The following is a 27062-nucleotide window of genomic DNA, read 5'->3' on the forward strand; positions in this document are numbered from 1 at the left end:
ATATAAAATTCTAGAAAAGGAAAATCTATAGTGATAGATCAGTGGTTGCTAGGCTTTCAGGTAGGGGAAGAAGCTTGACTGCAAAAGGCCACGAGGGAACTTTCTGGAATGTCGAAAATATTTATTCTATGTCATGATTGTGGTTGTGGTTACACGACTGTATACATTTGTCAAATCTTATTGAACAGCACAATTACAATTAATGAATTTTACTGTATGCTAATCATACCTCAATAAAGCCGAAAAAAAAAAAAAAGTCATTCTGGAGGAGAGAAATCATTGCCTGCGGGGGGCCATTCCAGGGTGGTGAGTGCATGAGCACTGAAGACACCCGGAGCAGCTGCTGCAATAATCTGGGGGAGGAACGTGCAGGCAGAGAGAGCAAGAGGAAGTCAGACTGGGAAACCCCGAGGCAGTTACCCAAACAGCCCACTAACAGCAACTGCAGTCGGCCGCCTCTGGGGAGGAAAGGGGGAGGGGCCACTGCCTTTAAAAAAGAAAAAAAAAAAAATCTCTGCAGTTTTGCCAGGGAGCCGCCTCCTGCCTGACTCTCACATGATGACCTGGAGGCCATCTATGGGTACGGCCCTCAAGCCCTCAACGCTCACCCTCCTTCTACCCCCCGCCCCTCACCCCAGCACCTGCTGCAGACCCTGGCCCTCCCTTCCACTCCGCGAGGCTCTTAATCTATCCAGTTCCATGGGCTGCCTTTCCGCAGCTATAAACAGGCTCTGTCCAGCTTTCCCAGTTATTATTCACTTAGGTGAATGGACACAATTAGATGATCATCCGCAGGCTGTCTTCCTGTCATCATTGGCACACGCACACACCCTCACACACGCACACACCCTCACACGCACACACCCTCACACACCACACACCCTCACACACGTACACACCCTCACACACGCACACCCTCACACGCGCACACCCTCACACACCACACACCCTCACACGCACACACCCTCACACACCACACACCCTCACACACGCACACACCCTCACACACCACACACCCTCACACGCGCACACCCTCACACACCACACACCCTCACACGCACACACCCTCACACGCACACACCCTCACACACGCACACCCTCACACGCGCACACCCTCACACACCCACACCCTCACACACGCACACACCCTCACACACCACAACCCTCACACACGCACACACCCTCACACACCACACACCCTCACACACAACCCCCTACGCCACACACACACCACATACCCTCACACACAACCACCCACGCCACACACACCACACACCCTCACACACAACCACCCACGCCACACACACCACACACCCTCACACACAACCACCCACGCCACACACACCGCACACCCTCACACAACCCCCCACGCCACACACACAACCACACACCCTCACACACAACCACCCACGCCACACACACACACCACACACCCTCACGCACCCTCACATGCACACCCTCACACACCACACACCACACACACCCTCACACACACGCCCACCCTCACATACGCACACTCACACACACCCTCACACACACCCTCACACACACGCCCACCCTCACATACGCACACTCACACACACCCTCACACACACCCTCACACACATGCACACCCTCACACAGGCACACTCACACACACGCCCACCCTCTCACACACACCCTCTCACACACCCTCACACACGCACACCCTCACACCCTCACACACACCCTCACACACATGCACACCCTCACACAGGCACACTCACACGCCCACCCTCTCACACACACCCTCTCACACACCCTCACACACGCACACCCTCACACGCGCACATTCACACAAGTACACTTGAGTTTTTATTAAATTTGTTTTTGTCCCCTTCAATCCCATCCTCCAACCCGTTGTTCCTCCCTATCTCCTGGGCTCTAGGTATTCTCCTTCGGGTCACAGTCCCTGTGAGGGCCGTTCCTGTTGACAGGCACTTGGCTCCGTCCTTCCCACTGCCCACAGGCTCCGCCATCTGCACATGCACCCCTCCCACACAATCGGGGGCCTCTTTCTCCTCGTCCTTGGCTGCCTCCTCTTTGTCTTCCACCCCTTACAAATCCTTCAGGGCCCTTTAAATGCCTTTTCCACCTGCCTGCTCCCTCTAGCCCCGCTGCCCAGTGTTAAGTGGGTCGCACCATTTCTCTCCTGGGTGAGAGGCACAGCTTCCACCAGCCTCCCTGCCTCCACTCTTCTCTGCAGAAGCCCATGTGCTCCTGGGGCAGAGCCCAGGTCCTTCCATCTCTGCAGCCACAGTGCTAGGCCAGCGGCACTTGCAGTTTGGTGAATGGAAGGTTCTGATCATGGGGAACCGGTAGATAGAGAGGGACAAACAGTGTCCCCCCAATCTGCCTCCTGTCCTCTTCTGCCCAGACACTAGGCTGAAAGATCAGGAGCCACACCTTGGCACTCACAGAGCCCTTTCTGCAAGTCTTAGAGGGACCAGTGGGAGGTGTGCACACGGGGGCTGCGCTGGCAGGAGTGGGGGCCTGGCACACCCCCAGGTAGATGCCCTGCCCGTTAACGCCCAAGGGCAGGGGCTTGAGTGACTCATGTGGGCCTAGCGTGAATCAGCACAGTCTGCCCTTCTTCCCATGGGAGCTGCTGCCCAGCCCCATCTTTCTTGGCCCCCGAGGGGTGGCTGCCCAGGGCCTCTCTCCTGGCACAGTTCCATGTAGTGCCTGCCCATGTGGCTCCCAGTTCCTCCCCGGGGTCCTGGCTGAGCAGAATGGCACTGGATCCTGATCTGGCTTCTTGCATCCCAGAGAAGACCACCATGCGGGCCCTTCCTCCAGATTCTTCCCTAGTTTAACAACAGGAAGCGAGGAGTCCAGGGGGGCAGAGATTGCCACGGGCCTGGCCACATTGCTAGGGGAGGTCCCAACCTGCTGCTGAGATCCGGCACTGCACAGCCTCGTTCAGGCAGAGAAACTGATAAGGAGATGGTTGCCTGCTCACCCCAAAAGGTTGGCATGGATTCCTCGCCCTAGCCGGCTTTAGACGGAGGGAATAAAGGCTTTTCCAAGGCCTTGCCAGTCCCCACCCCTGCCCATCTTACCACCGTAGTCCCCCTCAATCATCAAGTCCCATTGCACAGAAGGGGAAGCTGAGGTGCCAAGAGCTGGCGTGGCCTGTTCAAGGTCACACTACTGGGCAGGGGCCAAGCAGGGGCTGGAGCCTTGCTTTCCTATTCCCCAGCCGGGGTCCCCAAATTCTCTGCCAGTTGAGGGAAGCCATCTCCTATTCCACTGATCTGGGTGGCATTAGGAAGGCCTTTTCTATGCTCCTAGATTAGTGACAGCATGCGGTTATTGGGGACAGCATGAGGACGTGCATGCGCTGAGGAGATGCAGCTGAAGCGTCAGGCCTGGGGTGCCAGCACTCTGCAGCCTGCCCCCAAGGGGCTCTGCAAAAACATGGCAAAGATGCGGGGTGTGATGTGCACCTGTGTGTGCTGCGGGTGTGTGCGTGTGGGTGTGTGGTGTTGGCTGTGCGTGTGTATGTGGTGTGGTACGGTGTGCAGGTGCGTGCAGGTGCGTGGTGTGTATGGCTGTGTGGTGGGTGCATGTGTGGGTGTGTGGCGTATGGGAGTGTGTGATGTGTGCATGTGTGTGGTGTGTAATATATGTGTGCATGGCTTGGTGTGTGTGTGGTGTGGCGTACGGGTGTGTGGTGGGTGCATGTGTGTGTGGCGTGTGGCTGTGTGCATGTATGTATGTGCTGTGGTGTGTGCGCTGTCTCTGGAAAATGCCCACCCTGTGTTCCCACCACCCTAACAGGGCCGGGAGGGGCTAGGGTGCTGCCAGGCTCTCTGGGCAGGAAGAGGAGGCCTTGGCCGCGGGCCGGACTTGGGCCTGGTCCGTGAGGCTGTTTTGGTCTCTGGCTTCACAGGGCAACAGAGAAGACAGACAAACAGGAAGAAAGCAGCTGCCTTGGGCTGGGCTGGGCTGGGCTGGCCTCGGCTGAGCCAAGCCAGGCCTGGGTGTGGGGGGAGTGGAAAGAGAACTACTGGGATGGGGGCTGGAGGGGGTGTGGGGACAGGGGGAGAGAGGTGTTGGGGGAGGGAGGAGGAGGGCTCAGGTACAGGGAAGGTGCGTCCATACTCATGGTATGTTCAAGAACATGAGCGAGCGTCTCTGTGTCGTGTGTTTGTGGCTGTGTGGCTGTATCATGTATGTGAGGTTGTGTGTGGTGGGAGGGAGCCCGTGAGCACACGGAGGTCCCCAGCCCCTCTTCCTAGGACAGGTAGTTGCAGGTGGGGCAGGAGGAAGAGGGTGGGGGTGTCCCTGGATCTCACAGGGGTTCATGAAGCCTGGCTTGGCCCCTGCCCCACTCCTCCCTTTCCTGTCCCTCATCTCCGGCCAACTGGGCCCTAACTGGGGAGGAGGAGGGGCCTGCGTGGGCCTGGGAGGGGCCCAGCGAAAGTGTTTTCACCCCTTCCTTGCCTGGGCCCAGCGAGGAGCAGGAGGACCCCAACTTGGGAAGGGGGCGTGAAGCTCCCATGAAAAAGCAGCGCAGTCCTGGGCCAGACCCACCGCTCTCTGGCCTCAGTTTCCCCACTTATAAAATGGGAATGCTGAACTAAGTGACCTCCCAGAGCACTGCCAACCCAGACAATCCAACCAGGGGGGCGTGGTAGGGTGAGGGTGGGCGTGGAGGCTATGGCAGTGGGAGGAGGGAGTCCTGGGCCGGGACCAGGGAGGCCCTGGGGAAAGGAAGGGAAACAGGAGGCCAGGGGAGGCCTGGGGGAAAGGGGGAGGGGGAGGAAGTCCCCTCCTGGCCAGGTCACTCCCAGAGGCTGGGCTGGGCCAGGGCAGGGCAGCCGATGGAGAGCAGATCTGAGCACCCAGCCACCTTCACGCCACCGCCCAGCTGCCCAGGAGCCCAGCCAGGTAAGGGGCTGCGCCTGCCCGCCCCCCTGCCCAGTCCCCAGCCCTCGGATGGTGGCCTCTCTCGGCCTCGGTTGGGGCAGGGGAGTTCTGCGTGTCTGTGTGGGGTGCCCACTCCCAAACCCGGGACTCATGGGCTGCCTGGGGGATCCTGGGTTCTGTGCATCCGTCTGTCTGACCATCCCTCTCAATCTTCCCTGCCCAGGACTGGCCATACTGCCACCGCACACGTGCACACACGCCAACAGGCACCTGCCATGCTGGCATCTCTATAAGGGCTCCAGTCCAGAGACCCTGGGCCATTGAACTTGCTCCTCAGGCAGAGGCTGAGTCCGCACATCACCTCCAGGCCCTCAGAACACCTGCCCCGGCCCCACCATGCTCATGGCGTCCACCACTTCCGGTAAGGCTTGCCCTTCCATGAGTCCGGTGGGCAGAGTGGGTTTGACGATTCAGGGAAGCCCCTCTTTCTAAAGACCTCCTTCACCCTCACCTCTGGGTGTGTCTCTCCAGGCTGCCAATGAGTGGGGAGGGGAGCACAGCCCCACTTCCCCGCCAGGGCTGGGGCTGGGGCTGGGGCTGGGGCTGGGGCTGCCCTTCCTTCTGGACTGCATGAACCTGGGGTGTGTATCCCTCATAACATGGCTTTCCTGGAGTCCCCTCTGCTAGGAGCCAGGAAGTGGGTGTCCGGATGGGGGCACGGGAGGCAGGCCTGAGTCCCCCTGCACAGCACCCTCTCTAACCAGGCCCTCTTCCCGACCCCTGCCCAGCTGTGCCTGGGCATCCCTCTCTGCCCAGCCTGCCCAGCAACAGCAGCCAGGAGAGGCCACTGGACACCCGGGACCCGCTGCTAGCCCGGGCGGAGCTGGCGCTGCTCTCCATAGTCTTTGTGGCTGTGGCCCTGAGCAATGGCCTGGTGCTGGCGGCCCTAGCTCGGCGGGGCCGGCGGGGCCACTGGGCACCCATACACGTCTTCATTGGCCACTTGTGCCTGGCCGACCTGGCCGTGGCTCTGTTCCAAGTGCTGCCCCAGCTGGCCTGGAAGGCCACCGACCGCTTCCGTGGGCCAGATGCCCTGTGTCGGGCCGTGAAGTATCTGCAGATGGTGGGCATGTATGCCTCCTCCTACATGATCCTGGCCATGACGCTGGACCGCCACCGTGCCATCTGCCGTCCCATGCTGGCGTACCGCCATGGAAGTGGGGCTCACTGGAACCGGCCAGTGCTAGTGGCTTGGGCCTTCTCGCTCCTTCTCAGCCTGCCCCAGCTCTTCATCTTCGCCCAGCGCAACGTGGAAAGTGGCAGCGGGGTCACTGACTGCTGGGCCTGCTTTGCGGAGCCCTGGGGCCGTCGCACCTATGTCACCTGGATTGCCCTGATGGTGTTCGTGGCACCTACCCTGGGTATCGCCGCCTGCCAGGTGCTCATCTTCCGGGAGATTCATGCCAGTCTGGTGCCAGGGCCATCAGAGAGGCCTGGGGGGCGCCGCAGGGGACGCCGGACAGGCAGCCCCGGTGAGGGAGCCCACGTGTCAGCAGCTGTGGCCAAGACTGTGAGGATGACGCTAGTGATTGTGGTCGTCTATGTGCTGTGCTGGGCACCCTTCTTCCTGGTGCAGCTGTGGGCCGCGTGGGACCCGGAGGCACCTCTGGAAGGTGGGTGTAGCCGTGGCTAGGGCTGATGGGGCCACTTGGGCTTGGCCGCGTGCCCCTGTGCCCCACCAGCCATCCTGAACCCAGCCTAGATCCTCCACCTCCACAGGGGCGCCCTTCGTGCTGCTCATGTTGCTGGCCAGCCTCAACAGCTGCACCAACCCCTGGATCTATGCATCTTTCAGCAGCAGTGTCTCCTCAGAGCTGCGAAGCTTGCTCTGCTGTGCCCGGGGACGCACCCCACCCAGCCTGGGTCCCCAAGATGAGTCCTGCACCACCGCCAGCTCCTCCCTGGCCAAGGACACTTCATCGTGAGGAGCTGTTGGGTGTCTTGCCTCTAGAGGCTTTGAGAAGCTCAGCTGCCTTCCTGGGGCTGGTCCTGGGGGCCACTGGGAGGGGGACCCATGGAGAATTGGCCAGAGCCTGTGGCCCCGAGGCTGGGACACTGTGTGGCCCTAGACAAGCCACAGCCCCTGCCTGGGTCTCCACATCCCCAGCTGTATGAGAGCTTCAGGCCCCAGGACTGTGGGGGCCCCACAGGTCAGCTCACTGAGCTGGGTGTAGGAGGGGCTGCAGCAGAGGCCCGAGGAGTGGCAGGAAAGAGGGAGCAGGTGCCCCCAGGTGAGACAGCGGTCCCAGGGGCCTGAAAAGGAAGGACCAGGCTGGGGCCAGGGGACCTTCCTGTCTCCGCCTTTCTAATCCCTCTCTCCTCATTCTCTCCCTAATAAAAATTGGAGCTCATTTTCCACATGGCAAGGGGTCTCCTTGGATCCAGGTAACGGTGGGTGTGGAGGCAGCACAGAGACATACACAGACTCCCCACACACACCCACAGTCACGTGCACAGCTCTGGAATCCATGGCACAGGCAGCCAAGTCTTCAAAGCTGCAGGACCCCTGGGGAAGCTGTTCTCACCTCCAGCACCCACCTGCCCACCCGAGACAGAGAGCTGGCTCCCATCGGGGAATCAACACGAGGTCTTTATGAATCACCACCCAGCCCTGCCAGGCATCTGAGCAAGGGTACCCGCCACCCAGCAGCCACTGATCAGCCTTCCACAAAGCTGCAGAAGAGGGCTTTCCCCAGCATCCTTCCTCAGCTGCCTCCAAAAGGGGCCTGGGCCAGGGCTGAGGGGCAGGCAAGATGTGGAGCGGGCATCCCTGTGTGCATGGCCCCATCCCACCTCTCTGCACAGGGTGAAGTGCAGGCACCCTGCACTTGCTGGACAGGGCTGGAGAGAAGCAAGGGGGCTGGGGAGAGTGGCCGGTCCAGCGGGTAGCCGCCGGGGGCACGCATCTCCAGCAGCGGCACCTCAGTGTGGCTTGGGGGTCGTGTCTAGGCCCTGGGGGTGGGAAGCTGAGGGTGAGGCTGGGGCCCCAGGGCCCCGGGAGAAGCCTTTGTTCCTGCCCAGGCGGCTGCTGGGCGGGGCCTTTGGGCTTCGGGGCCCAGGACTGGGAGAGGTGGTAGATGCTGGCCCAAGGCCCTGGCGGACAGAGGTCTTTCCCAAGAGCTCCTTAAACACAGAGTCCATGTTCTGTGCCACAGCCTAGCGGAGGGGAAAGAAAGGGAGAGTGACCAGTGAGTTCCCCCCACTGACCCTGCCCAAGACCCACCTGAGTTCCTCCCACTCCCAAAGCAAGCCCTCAGCCAACATCCCCAGTCCCTCAGCCTCCAGGTCACTCTCCCCCACTTTGCACCTGGCATCCCTCCTGTCCCTTTTGGTGTCTCTGTCACAGTCTCCTCTGAGGACAGCAATTCCTTGGTTTAGCCCGGAAGTGGGGACCCCCCTCTTCTCGCCCCCACTCTTTCCCTGGCAGAGATCACAGTCCCCTGCCCATGGCCTCAGGGACCGCCAGCGTGCGGGGACTCCCCAGTCAATGTCCTCCCATGGCGTCTCCTGGCTGCCCTGTCCCTGGCTCCCGCTCCTGCTCCTCCGTGTCTACCGGACCCTCCCTGGGCTCCCTGGGCCTGGGGGCTTGGCCACACCTGGGACACCCGCATGTTCTTGGGCTCTCTCCTCCTTGGGCTTAGCAACTGTCCCGCGGGCTTCCACGTTCAGCCCGACAGTGTTCACAGGGCCCATGGTACAGAGCACGGAGCAGGGTCCCCCAGGTTGTGCGCTTGCCAGGGCCACATCTTGAGCCTTCGCTCTGCTCCTTCGAGAGCCGCTGCTGCCCCACCCCAATCCCCAACCAGCCACCCCCTCCTGCCTCCCTGCCATCTGTCCCTTTCATCCTCCCTGGCATGCCAAGCGCCTGCCATGGCACCGCCTGTTACCTAGCCCAGCTACAAATGCCAGCCTTGAATCTGCCCTGGAGTCCCTTGCCTCTACCAGGTAAACAGCCTTAACTCAGCCCTGCCACTCCCTGCTCTGAAGCTGAACATGAATCCCAACGTGCAAGCCAGGTGTCTTCTGTCCCTCTCATCCCTGCCTCCGTAGCCGTCCCTCTCCATCCCCACCCGCCCTCACATCTTTGCCTTCCTGCCCTCCACAGGCTCTGCCTTGGGCCTGTGTGTCTGGCGGCAGGTTCCCTTGAGCTAAGGCCAGGGAGGGCAAGGACTGGAACCTCGAGGAGGGAGGAGTTTGGCTTCCAAGGGGAGGCAGAGATCCCCCAGGACAGATGTCCCTCACCTGCCACACACCCACTCTCACCTTATCCACCTCCACGTGTTGCTCTGGGGAGGCTGGGACCAAGCAGCGTCGTCTGTGTCCAGAGGGTCCCATGGCCTCAGGTGAGGTGCATGGCTCTGGCCTGCAGGACAGACAGGGAGCCTGGTGGGGGCCCTGGGAAGTCCCTGAGCTAGCTGGGCAGTGGCTCCTCCCATCCTGGGGTGTGGCCAAGGAAAGGAGGCTGGCCCAGTGGTCCCCAAGCTCCTCTAGAGCCTCTCCCTGTCACAAGCTGGGTCATTCTGTCACGTCCTCATCTGCCAACTCCTCCCACTCCCACTGGGCCAAAGCCTGACCCCAGTCCCCTCTGGCCTAGAACAGCACACGTGTGGGCCGCCTGAGCCCCGTCTTCTTGCTCACCGGTGGACCAGCTCTGATGCCAGGAGGCCCTCGGGACTGCTCCCAGACTCCCCTGCAGTCTGCAGCCCTGCGCCCACCACCTGCTTCTCCGTCCTGCGGTGGGAAGGACCGGCCTGTTTCGAGTGCTCCTCCCCTGCACGGGGTCCAGGGCCAGCAGCCTCCGCGCCAGCCAGGAGTGGTCAGAGAGGCTCTGTTCTCTGGCCCAGCCCAGACCTTCAGAATCTAACTTGGGGTCGGGGGAGGGGTGGATGAAGGGGAGGTGCGGAGACTCCGGGAGCCCTGGGGCCCGAGGGCGCCGCTCACTCACCCGGCGGGCAGCGTGATATACTTGTGGGGGATGAGGCCCCGCATGCCGTTGTGCTCCCCCCGCCACCAGTCGCTCGAGGCCCTCTCGTGCAGCCGCAGTACGTCCCCCCGCCGGAAGCTCAGCTCCTGGGCTGTGCGGCCCGTGTAGGCAAAGCAGGCCACAGCCTCCACGACCCCCTCCAGGTCTGGAGAGGAGAGGGGGTCCAAGCTGTGGGAGGGGGTGTGGACACTAGGGTGGGGACAGGGTGGGGCTCTCTGCCCATCGCCCTCACCATCCTCCTGTGCGGGCATCTCGGCTTCCAGCTCCGGCTCATTGTCCGCCCCCAGGCTCTCCAGCTGGGCGTCCCTGAGGTTCAGGGCAGAGCGAGGCAGATGAGGGGGGCTCTTCTCCAGTGGACCCCCCAGTCCCCTCGGCAGCACCAAGGGTGTACCCCAGGCAGCTGGCGGAAGGTGGTGCCATGCACTTCTCGTAGACGGGGCCAGGCAGCGAGGTCAGGGGCGGGAAGACCCGATCGGGCTGCACTATGAGCGTCTGCACCAGCTGGTTCACCCGGCCCTGCAGCGCCACCGGGTCCTGCCCAGCGGGCACCGGTAGCAGCGTGGGCCCGAAGCACACGGCCAGGTTGTAGGGGTCCATCATGTTCTCATCGCTGTACTGGGCCAGGCTGGGGGGACACGCACATCACAAGCAGAGAGCCCGCACCCCGAGTCCCCCTGTCCCCTCGACCCCTGGCCCCCACCCCAGCACTCGCCCCGCAGCACTCACTGGTTGAGGAAGGTGAAGAGGTAGCGCAGAACCACCAGCACCGGCGCGGGCAGCCGCCACAGCAGGCGGCTCACGTGCTCCACCCTCTCCGCTGTGGCCTCCAGCTCTGTGGCCAAAGCCGCCCAGAGAGAGCCGCGTGAGCGGGGCTGCCCTAGCAAGTGCCCTACCCCCGCCAGCCTCAGGCCCCAGCCTCACCTGAAGAAGCCAGCAGCTCGCCGAACAGGTCTGGGGGGAAGAGTGGGGGCTCCAGGCTCCGGAAGTAGAGCTTCAGCACCCCGGCCACCGAGTCCAGGTCGTGGGCAGTGCAGCCCTCCACCAGTGGGTCCTCCCCTGCAGATGGGCGAGTGGTGCGGTAGGGGGAGGAAGCTGGTGACATCTGCCCGAGCCCCCACCCCCGCCCGCCCTGCCCGTCCCCACCTCTCTCGAAGGCATCACGGATCTCTGAGACCCGGAGCTGGGCACCCGATACCCGGAAGATGCCTTCATGCTGCAGGCCTGTGGGAGGACAAGGAGCTGGTGGCCACTGAGCATCTTCCCCAGCCCCTCCAGGATGGCCTCCCATGCCAGGTGCTGGGAACTGGGTGCTGGGTGCCAGGACATCGGGAGGGGCTGGGTCCTGCTTACCATTGAGGTTGATGAAGCGAATGCAGCTCTCCACCACCAGGGGCACAGGCTGGCCTGAGCTCTGGGGACAGAGGGTGTTTACTTCACCATGGACACAGCATGCCCTGTGTTGTCATTCAATTGCTTTTTTTTTTTTTTTTTTTTGAGACAAGGTCTCACTCTGTCACCCAGGCTGAAGTGCACTGGCGTGATCTCGGCTCACTGCAGCCTCAGCTTCCGGGGCTCAAGTGATACTCCTGCCTCAAGCTCCCCAATGGTGGGATTACAGGCATGAGCCACTGCACCAGGCTGAGTGCTTTTATTTTCTCTGAAGAACACATCATCATTGTCGGCACAGAGGCTTAGCACACCGTTTGTTAGATCCACTCCTAGGTGTCTGATATTTTTGATGAGGTTTTAGGCAGTGCCTTACGTTTTCTTTGCAAATTGTTGCTGGAATATACAAATGCAATTGAATTCTGTACACCAATCTTGAATCAAGTAACATTTCAAAACTCAAGCTGGGTGTGGTGGCTCATGCCTGTAATCCCAGCACTTTGGGAGGCCAAGGGAGGAGGATCACCTGAGGTCAGAAGTTCGAGACCAACCTGACCAACATGGTGAAACCTCACCTCTACTAAAAATATAAAAATTAGCCAGGTGTGATGGTGCACACAGCTACTTGGGAGGCTGAGGCATGAGAATCGCTTGAACCCCAGCAGGTGGGAGGTGAAGGTTGCAGCGAGCTGAGATCGTGCCACTGCACTCCAGCCTGGGCAACAGTGCAAGAACCAGTCTCAACAAATAAAAAAAAAAAAGAAAGAAAGAAACTCAAACTGCTCGTTTAAAGAATCTGTTGATTCTTTTGAATATGCTACACGCATAACCACATCACTGAAAATGACGATATCAGTTCTGATCTTCTGGTATTCTCCATGCCTGGCCCTCTCTGATGCTTGCTTGCTTCTTTTCTTTTCTTTCTCTCTCTTTTCCTTCCTTCCTTCTTTCCTTCCCTCTCTCTCTCTCTCTTTCTTTCTTTCACTGGGATTACAGGCACGTGCCACCATGCCTGGCTAATTTTTGTATTTTCAGTAGAGACGGGGTTTCACCATGTTGCCCAGGCTGGTCTCGAACACCTGGGCTGAAGGGATCTGCCCACCTCGGCCTCCCAAAGAGCTGGGATTACAGGTGTGAGCCACCGTGCCTGGCCCCCTGTGATGCTTTCTGATCTCAGTATTAGTTTTCTGATCTTTCTTGCTTCCCCTTATTTCACTGTCCAGGACCCCCAGTACCATGCTGGCCAGAAGTCGCAGGGGAGAAGCTCTCAATATCTCGCCCCTAAAAATGCCGCTGCCCCAGGTTTTCTATACGTTCTCATTACTAGTTAAGGATGCTCCCTTCAATCAGCGGAGGCTATAGGGGAGCCCAACAGTGGCCTGGAAGAGGCCCACCCAGAAAGGGACAGTTGATGACTGATTGAGAGTGGAGGACCCTGGGATCAGGCAGCTGCTCCGGCCACTGAGGTGACCCAGAGCTGAAGAAAGATCAACATGTACAGGTGGGCTGGCATGTGGGGCAAAGCTAGTACCTGGATAAACTTCTCCATGTCTCCCCCAAAGAGTCTCTGGTTATACTGGGAGCTGGGGCGGGGGTGGCGGCTCTTCTGGAATTTTCTCTGTGTGTACTGGGTCCTGCAGTGAATGGGAGCTGGCTCTGAGGGGGCCAGGCGTGGAGAATAGGGTGCCCCACCCCCCAGGCCAGCCAAGCAGGCCTCTAATTCTCTGAAGTTATTCCACAATCCAGTGCAAAAACTGGGAAAGTGAGGCCCAGGGGATTGGGCAGCTGAGCTGGGCCCCAGGAAGAGAAGAGATGGCGGACCGTCGCAGGGCCCCAGCCCCTCAGGAAGGACTCACCAAGACACCTCCTGCTCCTCCTTGTCACCTGTGGGGTGGGAGAACATTTGTCTGCCTCTCAGGCCAGGGGTGTTCAAGGCATCCCAGAGAGAAAGGTGTGGATAAGAGCCAAGGACAGGCGGGAGGGGAGGACCGTGGGCTAGATAGGGTCCTGGGCAGGGGAGAGGCGGGGAAGGGGGCAGCACTGGGCCCACCTCGCTGAAGGGCCTCCTGCAGCTTCTCGTGCTTGGCCTGCAGCTTGGCGAGGATGCTCCGTCCACTCAGATACTCCTGGAGCTTCTGGGCAGCCCCAAGAAGAGCCCCAAGTGTTAGCCCTGGCTTGAGCCCCTCCCTCTGCCCCAGCAATGCCCCCACGGGTCCCGCCCACCAGCCCAGCCCTCCCCACCGTGAGGTAGAAGGTTTCGGTCTCCTGCTGCTGGCCGCGCCTCCGGCCCGCCTGCCGGCTGCCTGGGTCTGAGCTGGTGGACTTGAGGGACTCGGTGGAGGGGCTGGTCTGGAAGGAATCAAGCACATCCCCGTCATCCGAGGCCACCACCTCCAGCAGGGCCTGCAGTGTTGCCTTCAGAGTCTTGTTCACCTGCAGAGGAGACCACACCAGGGTGGTAAGAGGTGGGGGACAGGGAGGGAGACAGGAAGTCCAAGTCAGAAGGAAGGGGCCAGAGGGAGGGGGGCAGGCAGGGCAGCCACTTCCAACAGCAGGCTGTACAGGCTCCAGGCCCTCGTCTCCCTCTAACCCCCGGTGGGCTGCCCAGACCTCCTCTGTCTCAATGGTCTGTCGGTCCAGGCGGCTCTGGATGTTCTGGGCTCTGGGCAGAATCTCGTCCCGCAGCTCCATTTCAACGCAGATCTCAGCCACCTGCAGAGGGCGGCGGCCAGGGGGCTAAGGGCTGGGCTTGGGCAGTAGGTGCCAAGATCCCCGGGGCATAAGGGAAGCAAGCACCCTTTTGTGGCCTGGCGGCCGGGCACAGGACCACCAGCCCAGACGCTCAGCTGAAGAATGGCAGAAGTGAACACACGCGTCCAAACCAAGACTTGTCCACAGAGGTTCATGGCGGCATCACTCATCCGACTGACGGATGGCTAAACTCAGCGCGGTCTACCCACAGAATGGAAGAGGATTCAGCCACGAGAAGGAATGAATCCACTTATGTAAAGTGTCCAGCCAGGCAAATCCATAGAGACAGGAAGCAGAGTGGGTGCCAGCTGGAGTAGTGGGGTGCCAGTGGGGCTGGAGAGGGGAACGGGGAGTAGTGGCTAATGGCTCCTTTAGGGGGTGACAAAAATGTTCTGGAATTACATGGTGATGGCTGCACAACTCTGAATATACTAAAAACCACCGAATTGTACACTTTACAGTGGTGAATTTTATGGTATATGAATCGTACCTTAATAAAACTCTTTATTTAAAACAGAATGGTGGCCCGGCGCAGTGGCTCACGCCTCTAATCCAAGCACTTTGGGAGGCTGAGGCGGATGGATTATCTGAGCTCAGGAGTTGGAGACCAGCCTGGCCAACATGGTGAAACCCTGTCTCCGCTAAAAATACAAAAAATTAACTGGGCACGGTGGCATGCGCCTGTAGTCCCAGCTACTTGGGAGGCTGAGGCAGGGGAATCGCTTGAACCCGGGAGGCAGAGGTTGCAGTGAGCCAAGATGGAGCCATTGCACTCCAGCCTGGGCGACAGAGCGAGACGCCATCTCAAAATAAAATAAAATGAAATAGAATGGTAAGGAAGACTGGGGTCTGAGACAGAACAGGGAGAGCCCAGCCCCACGTCTTCTAGGGAAAGGAGTGGACAGAAAAACTGCTCACTCTAACTGGGCAGACATAAATTTCCCTGTGGCAAGATGAGAGCAGCTTGCCTCATGGGCAGAGTGGGAACCAACGCTTTAGAAAGGAAGGAATTACTCTTTTAAGCATGTAAACATCTAGAAAATTGACATTACAGTTAAAATTGAGAGTGAGGATTCAGCTGTGGCTAAACACGTGCCCTGCTCTCCATCTCCACCAAGCCCCGCCGTACAGGACTGCATGAAGGCGCAAGTCATAGAGTAGAAAGTAAGGCCATTTTGAGATGGGCTCCAACATGACTGACCCTTGAGGACATGGGACTCAGTGAAAGGAGCCAGTCACAGAAAGGCCCGCACTGTAGGATTCCACTCCTGTGAGGGGCCTCAAAGGAGAGCCGTGAACTCTGTAGAGACGGACAGTGGAAGGGTGGGTGCCAGGGGCTGGGGGGTGGGGAGTTGGGGTTGAACGGGGCCAGAGCTTCAGTTTGGGAAGATGAACAAGTTCTGCGGCTGGATGGTGGTGATGGCTGCACAGCACCATGAATGTGCTTCTGCCCCTGGGCCGCACACTTAAAAATGGTGAACGTGGTATGTTTTATGCTATGTGTATTCTGCCACACCTTTTTTTAAAAGTCCATCTAGGCTGGACTGGCTCACACCTGCAATCCCAGCACTTTGGGAGGCCGAGGCGGGTGGATCACTTGAGCCCAGGAGTTTGAGACCAGCCTTGGCAATATGGTAAAACCCTGACTCTACCAAAAATACAAAAATTATCCTGTCTCATAACCTGGTCTCAAAATAAATAAATAAATAAGTAGATTAAAAATAATTGTTTTTAAAGTACAAATCTTAGCCACGCATGGTGGCATGCACCTATAGTCCCAGCTACTCAGGAGGAGGCTCAGGCAGGAGGATGGCTTGAGCCCAGGAGTTGGAGGCTGCAGTGAGCTATGATCACACCACTGTACTCCAGCCTGGACAACACAGCCAGACCCTCTCTCTAGAGAAAAAATAAGTGTATGCATACTCTGGGGAACATTGAAATTTTATCCCTCCTCTAAACTCACACGATCAGCAGAAAACTAACAATTTGCTCTCTGGAAAGGCTATAGCAGGGATTTTGGACTCAGGGACACTGGTCCCAGATGAGGAAGATGAGAGAACACAGCAGCCCCACCATCGGAAGCTGGCCTGGTCCTATCAGCCCGGCCTCAGTGCTGTCCTGCTGAACACCGGAAATGACCCAGAGCATCAACATCAGGCAAGGCCACTGTGTGACCTTGATGGGCGAAGACAGAAACAAGACCACTCTGCGATCACGCATGAGTGAGGACAAAATCAAGAACTTCTTCCGAGCCACAAAATCATCCCTCCATCCTGGCTAATGTAAGTGACTGTGACTTCCTTGCATCACTTCAGCCTCCATCACTGTCTCTTTCTAGATAAGATTAATCAAGACATCCAATCATACAATTACCCTGCTTCCAGAAGGCATCCAATCCAGGACCAAGCCCCACTTACCTGGGCCCTCCCCCAGATCCCCTAAGGCAAGCCCAAGTCCTCTAAGGCCTTTCCACTACCCTCTCACTGAGAGGCCCCAGGCTCCCCACGGAGCAGGGCTCCCTCCAGCAATGGAGATTATAGGGCTGTTCCTGCTAGGCTTTGGCTGGAGGGTGTGGAACTAAAACCAGGTAGTTCCAAGGAAATCCACACAGCAGAGTGAGCCCCCAGCCCTCTCACCCCCTCTCCTCCCTAGACAGGGTCAGAAGAGTTTCTACTGGGGAAACTGGCTGGGCCAGGAGGAAACACCACAGACACCCACATTTGTGGGGTATGTGTTCAGGCCTCTTCTTAAATATGAACTGATGGCCAAGAATCACCAAACAGACACGATCAGCAGAAAACTAACTATTTGCTCTCTGGAAAGGATATAGCAGGGATTTTGGACTCACGAACAAAAGCAAGAAAATAGAACAAATGCAGGAACAGGAGAAAACAAAAAACATTTCAGGCCGGGCATGGTGGCTCACGCCTGTAATCCCAGCACTTTGGGAGGCTGAGGCAAGCAGATCACCTGAAGTCAGGAGCTCGAGACAAGCCTGGCCAACATGGTGAAACCCTGTCTCAACTAAAAAATAAAAATAAAAGGGTCGGGCACGGTGGCCCACACCTGTAATCCCAGCACTTTGGGAGGCCGAGGCGGGTGGATCACCTGAGGTCAGGAGTTCAAGACCAGCCTGGACAATATGGTGAAACCCTGTCTCTACTTAAAATACAAAAATCAGCCAGGCGTGGTGGCGGGCACCTGTAGTCCCAGCTACTCGGGAGGCTGAGGCAGGAGAATTGCTTGAACCTGGGAGGCAGAGGTTGCAGTGAGCCGACATTGCGCCACTGCACTCTAGCCTGGGCGACAGAGAAAGACTCTGTCTCAAAAAATAGATAAATAAAATAAATTAAATTTAAAAAATTAAAAAATTAGCCAGGTGTGGTGGCAAGTGCCTGTAATTCCAGCTACTTGGGAGGCTGAGGCAGGAGAATCACTTGAACCCAGGAGGCGAAGTTTGCAGTGGGTCAAGATCGTGCCACTGCACTCCAGCCTGGGCGACAAGGGGGAAACTCCATCTCAAAAAAAAATAAAAGTTTCAGAAAGATTCAAGAAGTACTGTATTCATGAAATAAGAATAAAGGGTTGGCCGGGCACAGTGGCACACCTGTAATCCCAGCACTTTGGGAGGCCGAGGCAGGCCAATTGCTTGAGCCCAGGAGTTTGAGACCAGCCTGGGCAACATGGTGAAACTCCCTTGCTACAAAATATAGAAAAATTAGCCTGGCGTTGTAGTGCAGGCCTGTAGTCCCAGCTACTTGGGAAGCTGAGGTGGGAGGACCAGAAGGTTGCATCTGCAGTGAGCCCCTGCACTCCAGCCGAGGGGACAGAGTGAGACCCTGTTTCAAAAACAAAACAGAACAAAACAAAACAAAGAATACAGACATTTTCAGATGTGCAAAGTCAGGAAACCCTTGGTGAAGGCGTCACCAAAATAAGGGTATCAAACTAAGAAAGCTGCTGCCGTGGAATCCGGAAACAGAGCACTGGGCAGAAGTGAAGCACTCCAGACTGGAAGGCTCTGGGGGAGGGTGCAGAGGAGAAGGTTGACCTCACAGGTGCCTGGTGTGGAGGACAGTGCTGGGACGAGGTAGCGATCAACTCCTAGCAATGGGCATGTTCTAGCAAGCAGCATTCCTGAGGCAAGAGAGTTATAAATTCCAGAAGAAAAGGAAAAATTGTCCAAGGAAGGACATGTGATCCTAATACAGTACATGGCTCAGCTGCCAACAGTACCTGTTGTCATGGTGATTTAAACATTGAATGTTAATTTAGCCAAAAATTCTGGGATAAGCCCACTGGAAGAACAAGATGCAGGGAAGCGTGTGGTGGCTGTGAGAGATGCTGGTGGCACTGGGTCATCATTGGCCAATGGAAAATGGCTGCTTGACGCCGGGAGGTGGGTGGCTGTTTCTGGGGGTGGGAGCTGGGAACGGGAGGGGTGGGTTAGGGAGCAGCTGTGACGCCATCGGAAGCCCTGGTGATGCCGGACTCTTCGTAAAGTTCCAAGTCGGCCCGAAAGGGGCCCAATGTAATCCCAGATCATTGACAATGCCCATCAGGATAAACTGCTGCAGGAAAAACTAGCTCGACAGAGAAGGATAAAGAAGCCCCATTCCATCTTACTGCCAAGTTTGTGTCACGAAATTTAAAAACACAGAGAAACCAGCCTAGAACAATGTATGGGCAGCTACACGGCTGCCTGCTGCACGGTTTGAACAGTTAGTGTCTTGCCCTCCTTGGCCATTGCGGGGGTGCACCCTTGGAGTGAGGCTGCAAATGGAAGTGGGACACTTCTCTAGCTGCCGCACTGCCTGAGACCATGGAGAACTTGGATTCCTGAGCAAAGTGTGGGTCATGCCACTCCACTGCCCACCATTACAGTGAAGGCCAGAGAATGCCAAGCCCAGCAGGGGGTGACCCTCACCTCATCCCCATCATGGGGGTGGTAGTCAAAGCGCAGCGGGGGACAGAAGACGGTAGCATGCACCTCGAGAACCTTGGCTTTGTCCCCTGGAGGATCCAGGGCCTCCACAGCTTCTTCCAGGCTGCCCAGGCCCTGCACTTGGGAGGCTTGGGTGCGGCTCTCAGCGGCCGTGTAGCTCCGGAGCACCTGCCCCAGGGCCAGGTGGAACCCTGTGTCACAGCACTGAGGAGGAAACAAGGAGATGCTTGGGTAGGTCCTGGAGCCACAGCTTCCCAGCCCCGGGGCACCAGGCACCTTTTCCCACCTGCCCACCAAGGACTCACGTCCATGAGGTCCAAGACGTCATGCAGGTAGTAGTTACTGACAGCAGCGTTGACACTGGCCAGGCTAAGCAGGTACTCGTTGCGCGCCTTTGTGCACTTGAGTTTGTGCTCCATGAACTTGGCCTGCCGCTACTCAAGACAATGCAAGCGTGCCAGGGTCACGCACGTGGCCAGCCCCTATCTCTAGCCTTTCATGTAATGCCCATCGCCTCCCCTCCCACTGTGGACAACTACACCTGAACTGGTCAAGCCCAGAAGTCCTGCTGCCTTCCCCACGCCACAGTCCACAGTGTGCTCAGCCCAGTGCCAGGAGGTGACTTGATTCCCCGGCTGTTCACCCGCCACTTGCCTTGGTTCGAGCCACAACATTCCCCACAGAAGTGGGGGATGACACAGAACTATTCACAGATACCTGATGAGTGGAAGGTGCGCACATGGCACCCCACCATGGAGGGTGCACGAGAAACCCAGCTTGGAGCCAGCACACAGGTGCACAGCTGGAAGCGGCCACAGGCCTCTGCGGGGGCCAGAGCTGAGGGGGAACGAGCACCCCAAAGGGTAGGGACAGATCATCAGGAGCCATGAAACAGAACCTGCTGGCACCTGGGTTCTAAAACTGGCACTCTATTTTTTTTTTTTTTTGAGACAGAGTCTCGCTCTGTCGCCCAGGCTGGAGTACAGTGGCGCAATCTTAGATCACTGCAACCTCCGCCTCCTGTGTTCAAGTGATTCTCCCGCCTCAGCCTCCCAAGTAGCTGGGATGACAGGCACCCGCCATCATGCCCGGCTAATTTTTGTATTTTTAGTAGAGATGGGGTTTCACCATGTTGGCCACACTGATCTTGAACTCCTGACTTCGTGATCCACCCACCTCAGCCTCCCAAAGTGCTAGGATTACAGGCGTGAGTCACCGCACCTGGCTAAAGCTGGCACGCTAACCACAGCAGCCAGGGAGACCTTCCCCCAACACAGCCAAACTCTGTCATTTCCCCTAAGAACACCTGAGATGCCCAACTCCCTCCTCTGCTCCCAGAGTCCCAGAGACCATGACTGTCAGCCACGCACAGCCTGGCGGCTCCATCCAGGCATTTCCCAGCCTCCCCACTCTCTGTACTGGGCTCACCTCGAAGGCCCTTTCTCCGTGCGTGTCACCCCATCACCCACCCTAAGTGTCTTCTTGCCCCCTCTGAAACCTTACGGAATGGCTGGCGGAACAGCAGAGCTGCAGGGGCCCCGCTCGGAGCGTGGAGAGGCTGCATGGGGCTGTCCAGGGCCAGGCGACTGTTTTCCCCGCTCTCTCAGGCCCTGGGAGCCTTCCGTATGGAATCCCTGGAACCTGATGGCACTGTCCTGCCACTCCTGCCCTCCCCTGCACCCAGCCCTGACTTCCCCCTCAGCACAGCAGGTCCTAGTTAGGGCCCATGGCCCATAGGCCTGCGTCTGAGGTGCCCTCCAGGCCCACCTTCTCCACCAGCCTCCCTCCCTTCTTGAGGGAGCTCTTGCGGAGGGGCCCTGCCTCAGTGGCACCAGCGGTGGTGGTGGGGACACTCCGGCCTGCCCGCTTCTCCTCCTGCCGCTCGGCCTCCCGGAGCTTGGCCTCGGCATTCACGCTCTCCATGTGATATGCCTGGTACGTCTTCTTGGCCTGCAGGGAGACCCAAAGCAAGGTGGTGCTGGTGAAGGCCACGGCTGGGCCAGCCCCCAGCCCTCTACCCCTGCCCCTCTGGAACTTGGACCTCAGAGCTGGGCGATCCCATGTGAGCACTTAGCCTAACGCCCTGTGCCTAGGGAGAGAGGGCCTTTGCCCCTAGGTGCGTGCTTCTCCCTGAGCCTGGCTTGGGGTGATGTGATGGTCTGGCGGTGTTCCTCCCCCACTGTGAGTGGCATTTCTCCCTAGACCACTGGGGCAGGCCCCTCCCCAGCCCTTTCCTCACCGTCTGGAGCTCTGAGACCACCTCCAGGAGCTCATCCTGCAGCTGCTGCTCCAGATCCCTGCTCTAGAGGCAGAGGCAAGGGTGAGCACGGCACTGCCCAGAGCGGCCCCGCCAGGCACTGGAAGCTCTGCCCAGCTCAAGCCCCATCTGGGGGGCACACAGGTTCGCTCTGCCTGCTCCCCACCTGGCCTCCAGTGCCCTCCCAGCCACAGTGCCTCCTGATCCCAAAGCCTCGAACACTTCCCGTGGCCCAGGATGAGAGCCTCACCTTCTTGACCAGGCGCCCCACGTCCTCTGCAATGTGACTCAGGCGCTGGGCCAGGGGCCCGGCCAGCACCTCACTCAGGGCCGCGCTCTCCCGGCTCTGCTGCCGCGTGTGCTGCAGCAGCACCGCCCAGCAGTGCAAGGGCGACAGGAGGGACGGCTCCTTCCTGGGGGTAGAGGGGCACTGAGACCTGGGAGCGGAGCTTGGGCCCTGCCGTGGCCCCCCTGCCAGCACATCACCTACCGGAAGCTTTGGTGCTCCCGGCTGCTCCCCAGGCGGCCTCCACGGCTGGAGAAGCGCTCGGCCAGCTTTTCCAGGCCCCGGGAGTATTCCAGCTCCACCTCAGCGCGGCGCCGCATGAACTCTGCCAGTTCCTGCAGCAACTCCCGCCGCAGCTCGCCCTGCAGCTCCAGGCAGCGCAGCTGCTCGCTCAGCTGCCAGCGCATCTCTGTGGGGGGAACCATGGCTCAGGCCTGGCCAGCACGCCCTGCCTGGGTCAGCCAGGCCAGCGTGGGATGGGAGAGGCAGAGGCACACAGACCCCAGTCCCGTCCGCTCTGAGGGCTCCTTTGGACCCAGCCTAGGCTGAGGGCAGGAGCTAAGAGGGGAGGAAAGAAGCTAGGCCCCTGCAGGCAGATCTGGCCTCAGCTGTCCAGCCGACCTCTGCGCTGAGGCCAACAGATGGCCAGAGCCACCCGGTTGAGGGGGAAGGGGAAGGGTGTCCCAGAGAGAGGGGAGAGCCGCCCTACCGCCAGCCAGGCACCTTTCAGTTTGGCTTCCTGTCTCTCCCTCGTTCCTGGAAAGCCTCTGAATGGTTTCCCCTGCGACTTCCTTTCCCCCCGGTACCCAGGCTCCGGGAGGTGGCAGCCTCCCTTGCAAACACACGGATACACAACACACAGATCACAGTGCTGCTCAGGGCAAGCCTGCAGCGATCTCGCAGTCTCAGTGGCTGGGGAAGCCTGCCCTCAGGCCCCAGGGGAAAGGACAGTCCAGTGAGGGCTGGGAGCCAGGGAGAGCTGATCCGGCCTTGTAAGTGAAAGAATGGGGCAGGGAGCTAGCCCCCGTCTTCTGACCCCACTTCCCACTCCCAATCACCCCCCGCCCCACCTGTGCATTCCCCCACCCTGCAGAGAGAGTCACACCCAGGGCCCCATACTGCCGGCCTTTTGACACCCTATCACTGGCTTGATTTGGCAATGCTGCTTCCCCCACACAGGCCTGAAGCAAAGAAGTGCCTGTCCAGCAAGTTTAAGCAACCTGCGGAAGACACTTTTGCCATCTCCTGAGTGCCCGTCCCGAGTAAATAAGATGCTAGCTCAGCTTCTGGCCAGCAGGCTGCCCACCTACTCATCTCCATCCACATCCCCAGGGAGGGACATGAATTGATTTCTTCATTCAGCAGAATGTTGATTATGCACCCATTCTGTGGCAGGCACGTTTTAAATACAGAGGCAAAGAGATTTGACCAAGTGTCTGCCCTCTTGGAACTGGGATTGGAATGGGGCACGAACACATATCAGAATGCCCAGGAGTGATGGGTGCGGAGAAGATGAACCCACAAAGCAAGATCAGAGCCAGGGGTGGGTGGGGACAGGGAGGACCTCTTTTTTCAAGAACACGCCGCATCGTTGGAGCAGAAGGCTGGAGCTGGCTGTACGTGGGCAGTAGGGGGAGTCCGAGAGACCAGTAGGGACAGACGGCACAGAGCCCGGGGTCTGGGCAGAGCTCCCAGCTGGACTCCGAGTGAGAGAGGAGCCACAGTAGTGGGGTGATGTGGTCCAGCTTCGTTTTCAGGGCCCCCTCACACTGCCAGGTGGAGCCCAGGTGGCAGCTACCGTGCTAGTCCAGGCAAAAGACGGCAGGATTCAGACCAGCAGCAGCGAGGGAGGACTCCGCTGAGAAGAGCTCAATCCCATTGGATTTCTGTTCCGCCAGTGACTTCCCAGGGGCTGTTGCATGGGGACCCTGTGGGTTCGGCCTGCCCAGCATCCCTACCTCCTCCCCTGATCTCCTATTGGAGAATGTCCCCTTCCTAGTCTCAGCCCCCTTGACTCCAGGTGCCCCAGCCCTGGCTGCATGCGTCACCCATCCCTCTGTCCCTCCACTCCCTGCCCCCACCAGACTAGCCAGGTGAGGGACCCAGGAGCCTGATCCTTCCAATTGAATTACTGAACAGGAGAGCTCTTCCCACCGGCAGATCAAGCTGGGTAAGTGGAAGCCTGGGGCACGGGACCTCCCGACAGAGCAGGGCAGAGCCCACGATGCCAACTGAGACAGATGGAGAGTGTCTTCATCCTATCTGAGGCTGGCCTCCTGTGGTTAACTCGTCAGCTCCAAGGCCAGGTGGGGTGGGCGCTAATGCCATTTGAAATCAGGAGAGTCCTCACTGAATCAGTTTAACGTTTTGTTTTGATTTTTTGTTTTGAGACGGAGGATGTTGCCCAGGCTGGAGTACAGTGGCGCGATCTCGGCTCACTGCAACCTCCGCCTCCCGGGTTCAAGCGATTCTCCCGCCTCAGCCTCCCGAGTAGCTGGGACTACAGGGGCGCACCACCACACCCAGCTAATTTTTGTATTTTTAGTAGAGACAGGGTTTCATCATGTTGGCCAGACTGGGTCTCGAACTCCTGACCTCAGGTGATCCGCCCGCCTCGGCCTCCCAAAGTGCTGGGATTACAGACGTGAGCCACCACGCCTGGCCCAGTTTAACATTTTTTGATAAAAGTAAATTTCATTTCATTCCAAGAAAGGTGTTAGACAACTGCTCGCCTCACTGGCCCTCTGGAGCCTGCCCTGCCCTGCTTCCCCCAGAGGAATACAATCCCTGGGGACTTATGACAACTGAACAGTGCAGAAGGAACCAGCAGAGGGAACCGCTGCCTTTCTTCATCACTGCCGGCAGCAAAAGCTGACTGGAAGCCATGTCCTAGTCCAGATCCGGGCATGCACACCGGCTAGTGTTGAGCAGGCAACTTGTGAATTGCAAATTGATTGCATTGGTGGCTTTCCTGGCAGAGCTTTCGGATCTCAGTTCAGACAAACTCGTCAGCACACCCTGTCCTGACCTCCCCCTAAACTAGGGCTGGCCCTCTTCTGACCCCTTCTTGGCACCGTGCACTTTCCCTTTGTAGTGCTTATTATCATAATGTAAAGTCTATGTCTCCCCCACTAGACCCGTGAGCCATGTGAGGGCGGGGTGGCCACTGACGCCATTTGAAATCAGGGGAGTCCTCATTGAATCATTGCTTTTACTCTGGGTAAAAAGCCAGGGCTGGAGGGGCTGGAGTCGGGGTTCTCTCTGGTACAGCAGTATACTCCCAGGGCCTGGGACAGCACAGATGTATAGGAAACATCTGGCAAAAGGAGAGCTGGAATCCATGTCTGCCTGAATTACAGAGCTGGGCCCCGGGCCCCACCAGCACTTCCTGTGAGCAAGGCATTTGGTCTCACTTCTGCTGACAAGCAAAACAGAAGAAAAGATGGTCTCCAAAACCACCGCTATGCTGACCTTTGAGAATTTAGGGTGTCAAGACAGTGACCCCGTTTTGTAGAATGGTAGGAAGCTTTTCCAGGGTGTGGGATGCAGACCCAGAGCAAGTGAGGAACCCTTAGACAGTCGTGCTCGAAACCCCAACTTTTCAGTGTGAAATCACTGACCCATATTTGCTGACTTAAGTTTTCCAAGTCTTTCAGCTTCATGGCATTTTGGGGAAGCAGGATGGAGATCATTACCTCCATCTGAGCAAGATGATGGCGAGGCTTGGAAAGCTGGCTCACCCTGTGTAGTCACCTCAAGCTGGCTCTGGACACAGGCTGCCTTTTCCAAAGGAGGACTGGAGCATACTTTGGTATAAATTGCTTGCACTGAATAATGATGTTAGAACCTACATCTCTGGGTTCAAAGGCACTTCAAGGGTCATTGCATTCTACGTCCTAGAAGTTGCAGTGCTGTATGACCACGGGCAAGTCACTGCACCTCTCTGAGCTTGTTTCCGTAATTGGTAAAATGGAGTGATTGAGAGTGATATGGACGAGCTGCTGGCACTGAGCTGCTGCCTCTTTCCTTTGCAAGAGTTACCATGCCCTGAATAAGATGGGCACAAGCTATTGGCTAAGAATTTGCAAAGCTGATTTGCATGTGATTTGCACATGGGTGTTTATCAGAACCCAGAGGTTCAATTTCAGAAGGCTGAGAAGCCAGCCCTGTTAAATCTCTCAACCAAGACTCACTGCGCCAGCTTGACCCAGAGACAGTGGCCCTCGCCTCTGCTCCCCCTCAGTGCTAAAGGGAGGCAAATGGTGCTGAAGCTCCAGGGACTGCAGTGGGGTTACGGCCAGGTGATCTCCACCAATCCACTCACCCGGACTCCCTTACTCACCCCCCAGCCCAATTAAGGTGGTTGACTTCACTGTAGCTAAAATACTGCTTTCTGAGGGGCACGTTGGTGCATCTGGCTCCCTTTTACCAGCGGCCACCAGTGTCTCCACTGAACCTTGGGTGAGAAGCGGTAGACCCAAGGAGGACAGAGACCAAAGGAAGGAAGACAGGAAAGAAGGAAGGGAAAATGGCAGGCGGTTGAGGCCAAATGGGCGTGGGGAGGCAGGCAAGGGGCTCAGGCTCCCTCCTCCACCCCCGCTCCAGAGGTCGCTGGGGAGAGCATCGGGCCCTGGGCCAGCGCGGGGACGCTTGGAGCTCCCTCACGACCTTGGGTTCTCCGCAGGAAACGGGCCGGGAGCGCCCGGCGCCCTCTCACCTTTGACTTGCGTCTCATACTCAGCCTGCAGCCCCCGCTCCCGCCGCAGCTTCCCGTGAGCGGCCATGGCGGCCTCGCGGCCGCGCCGTCGAACCCCACTGCTCCCACGCGGCCGTGAGCGGGCCCGGCGCCGGGACTTGGGGGCGCTGCGGCCAGCACCCTGCGCGGGCTCCGCCCAGCCCCGCCCCCAGCGCGGCTCCCGGTGGGGCGGGGCGGCCCAGGGCTGGCACTGCCCGCGAGGGGCTCCTGGGGGGCAGGGCGCCCCTTCCAGCCCCACTGTGCCCCGGCCTTGCCGTCCCCTCCCATTGGGCCTGCACCTAGGCTGCCTTGTGCCCAAAGCCCCGCTGCCAAGCAGCCGGAGCAGGTGTGAGAGCCCCAACGTAAGCTGGCATCCCAGGCTGCCATCCCACCACCTCCAGAAGGCTGTCCCTGGTCACCACTGCCAGACTGTACCATTCACAGCGGGGCCGCTGGCCCACAGTACCAGTGGACATGAACACCATTGCTGCCCCAGGCTCTGGACTCCCCCTGGGTTGCCTCCTTCCCCCAGACATCGGATGGGGTCCTCCCTTCCCAAGTCAGCCCCCAGAGAGGCCCAGGGAGCCTTGAGAGCTGGGGTGGGAAGTTCAGAGGGGAGGGGGAAGGAAGGTCAGCACCAGAGAGCAGAACCTCAGCAGCTGGCTGCCGTTCCCTCCAGGCCCCCCTGGTAGGGGAGGAGAGTTCAGCTCCTGTTCCCCTTCTGCTCAGCCCCACAATTTCCCCATAGGCGGTTACCACTTCCTG

General features: G+C 58.6%; 2 protein-coding genes across 13 annotated transcripts; one reads left to right on the plus strand and one right to left on the minus strand.

Annotated features, from left to right (window-relative positions):
- Window positions 1–4815: 4815 nt before the first annotated feature.
- AVPR2 (arginine vasopressin receptor 2) lies at window positions 4816–7313 on the plus strand. 2 transcript variants are annotated; one of them, XM_001145732.6, is made up of 4 exons: window positions 4816–4914; window positions 5117–5314; window positions 5682–6566; window positions 6673–7313. In XM_001145732.6, the coding sequence occupies exons 2-4, from the start codon at window positions 5290–5292 to the stop codon at window positions 6876–6878; spliced, it is 1116 nt and encodes a 371-aa protein (XP_001145732.2). In that variant the 5' UTR covers window positions 4816–4914; window positions 5117–5289; the 3' UTR covers window positions 6879–7313. The 2 variants fall into 2 exon arrangements, with proteins under 2 accessions (XP_001145732.2, XP_009438102.1); XM_009439827.4 differs by lacking the exon at window positions 4816–4914 and having other exon boundaries at window positions 5188–5314; window positions 6656–7155.
- A 211-nt stretch (window positions 7314–7524) lies between these two features.
- On the minus strand, window positions 7525–27062 carry ARHGAP4 (Rho GTPase activating protein 4). Of its 11 annotated transcripts, none has more exons than XR_010154828.1 (23): window positions 26280–26467; window positions 21767–21971; window positions 21527–21689; window positions 21259–21321; window positions 20787–20969; window positions 19737–19856; window positions 19325–19453; window positions 19002–19223; window positions 13934–14035; window positions 13565–13756; window positions 13374–13458; window positions 13180–13207; window positions 12855–12957; window positions 11288–11348; window positions 11081–11158; window positions 10859–10993; window positions 10664–10769; window positions 10329–10562; window positions 10170–10243; window positions 9899–10082; window positions 9592–9813; window positions 9217–9316; window positions 7525–8109 (listed from the first exon to the last, which is right to left on the minus strand). XR_010154828.1 is itself a non-coding variant. In XM_003317774.7 (23 exons), the coding sequence occupies exons 1-23, from the start codon at window positions 26344–26346 to the stop codon at window positions 7876–7878; spliced, it is 2961 nt and encodes a 986-aa protein (XP_003317822.1). In that variant the 5' UTR covers window positions 26347–26468; the 3' UTR covers window positions 7525–7875. The 11 variants fall into 11 exon arrangements, 10 of the variants coding, with proteins under 10 accessions (XP_003317822.1, XP_009438099.1, XP_003317821.1 ...); XM_003317774.7 differs by having other exon boundaries at window positions 9592–9684; window positions 26280–26468; XM_009439824.5 differs by lacking the exons at window positions 19737–19856; window positions 26280–26467 and adding an exon at window positions 26733–27062 and having other exon boundaries at window positions 9592–9684.

The sequence above is a fragment of the Pan troglodytes genome, chromosome X (assembly GCF_028858775.2).
Source record: "Pan troglodytes isolate AG18354 chromosome X, NHGRI_mPanTro3-v2.0_pri, whole genome shotgun sequence".
NCBI lineage: Eukaryota > Metazoa > Chordata > Mammalia > Primates > Hominidae > Pan > Pan troglodytes.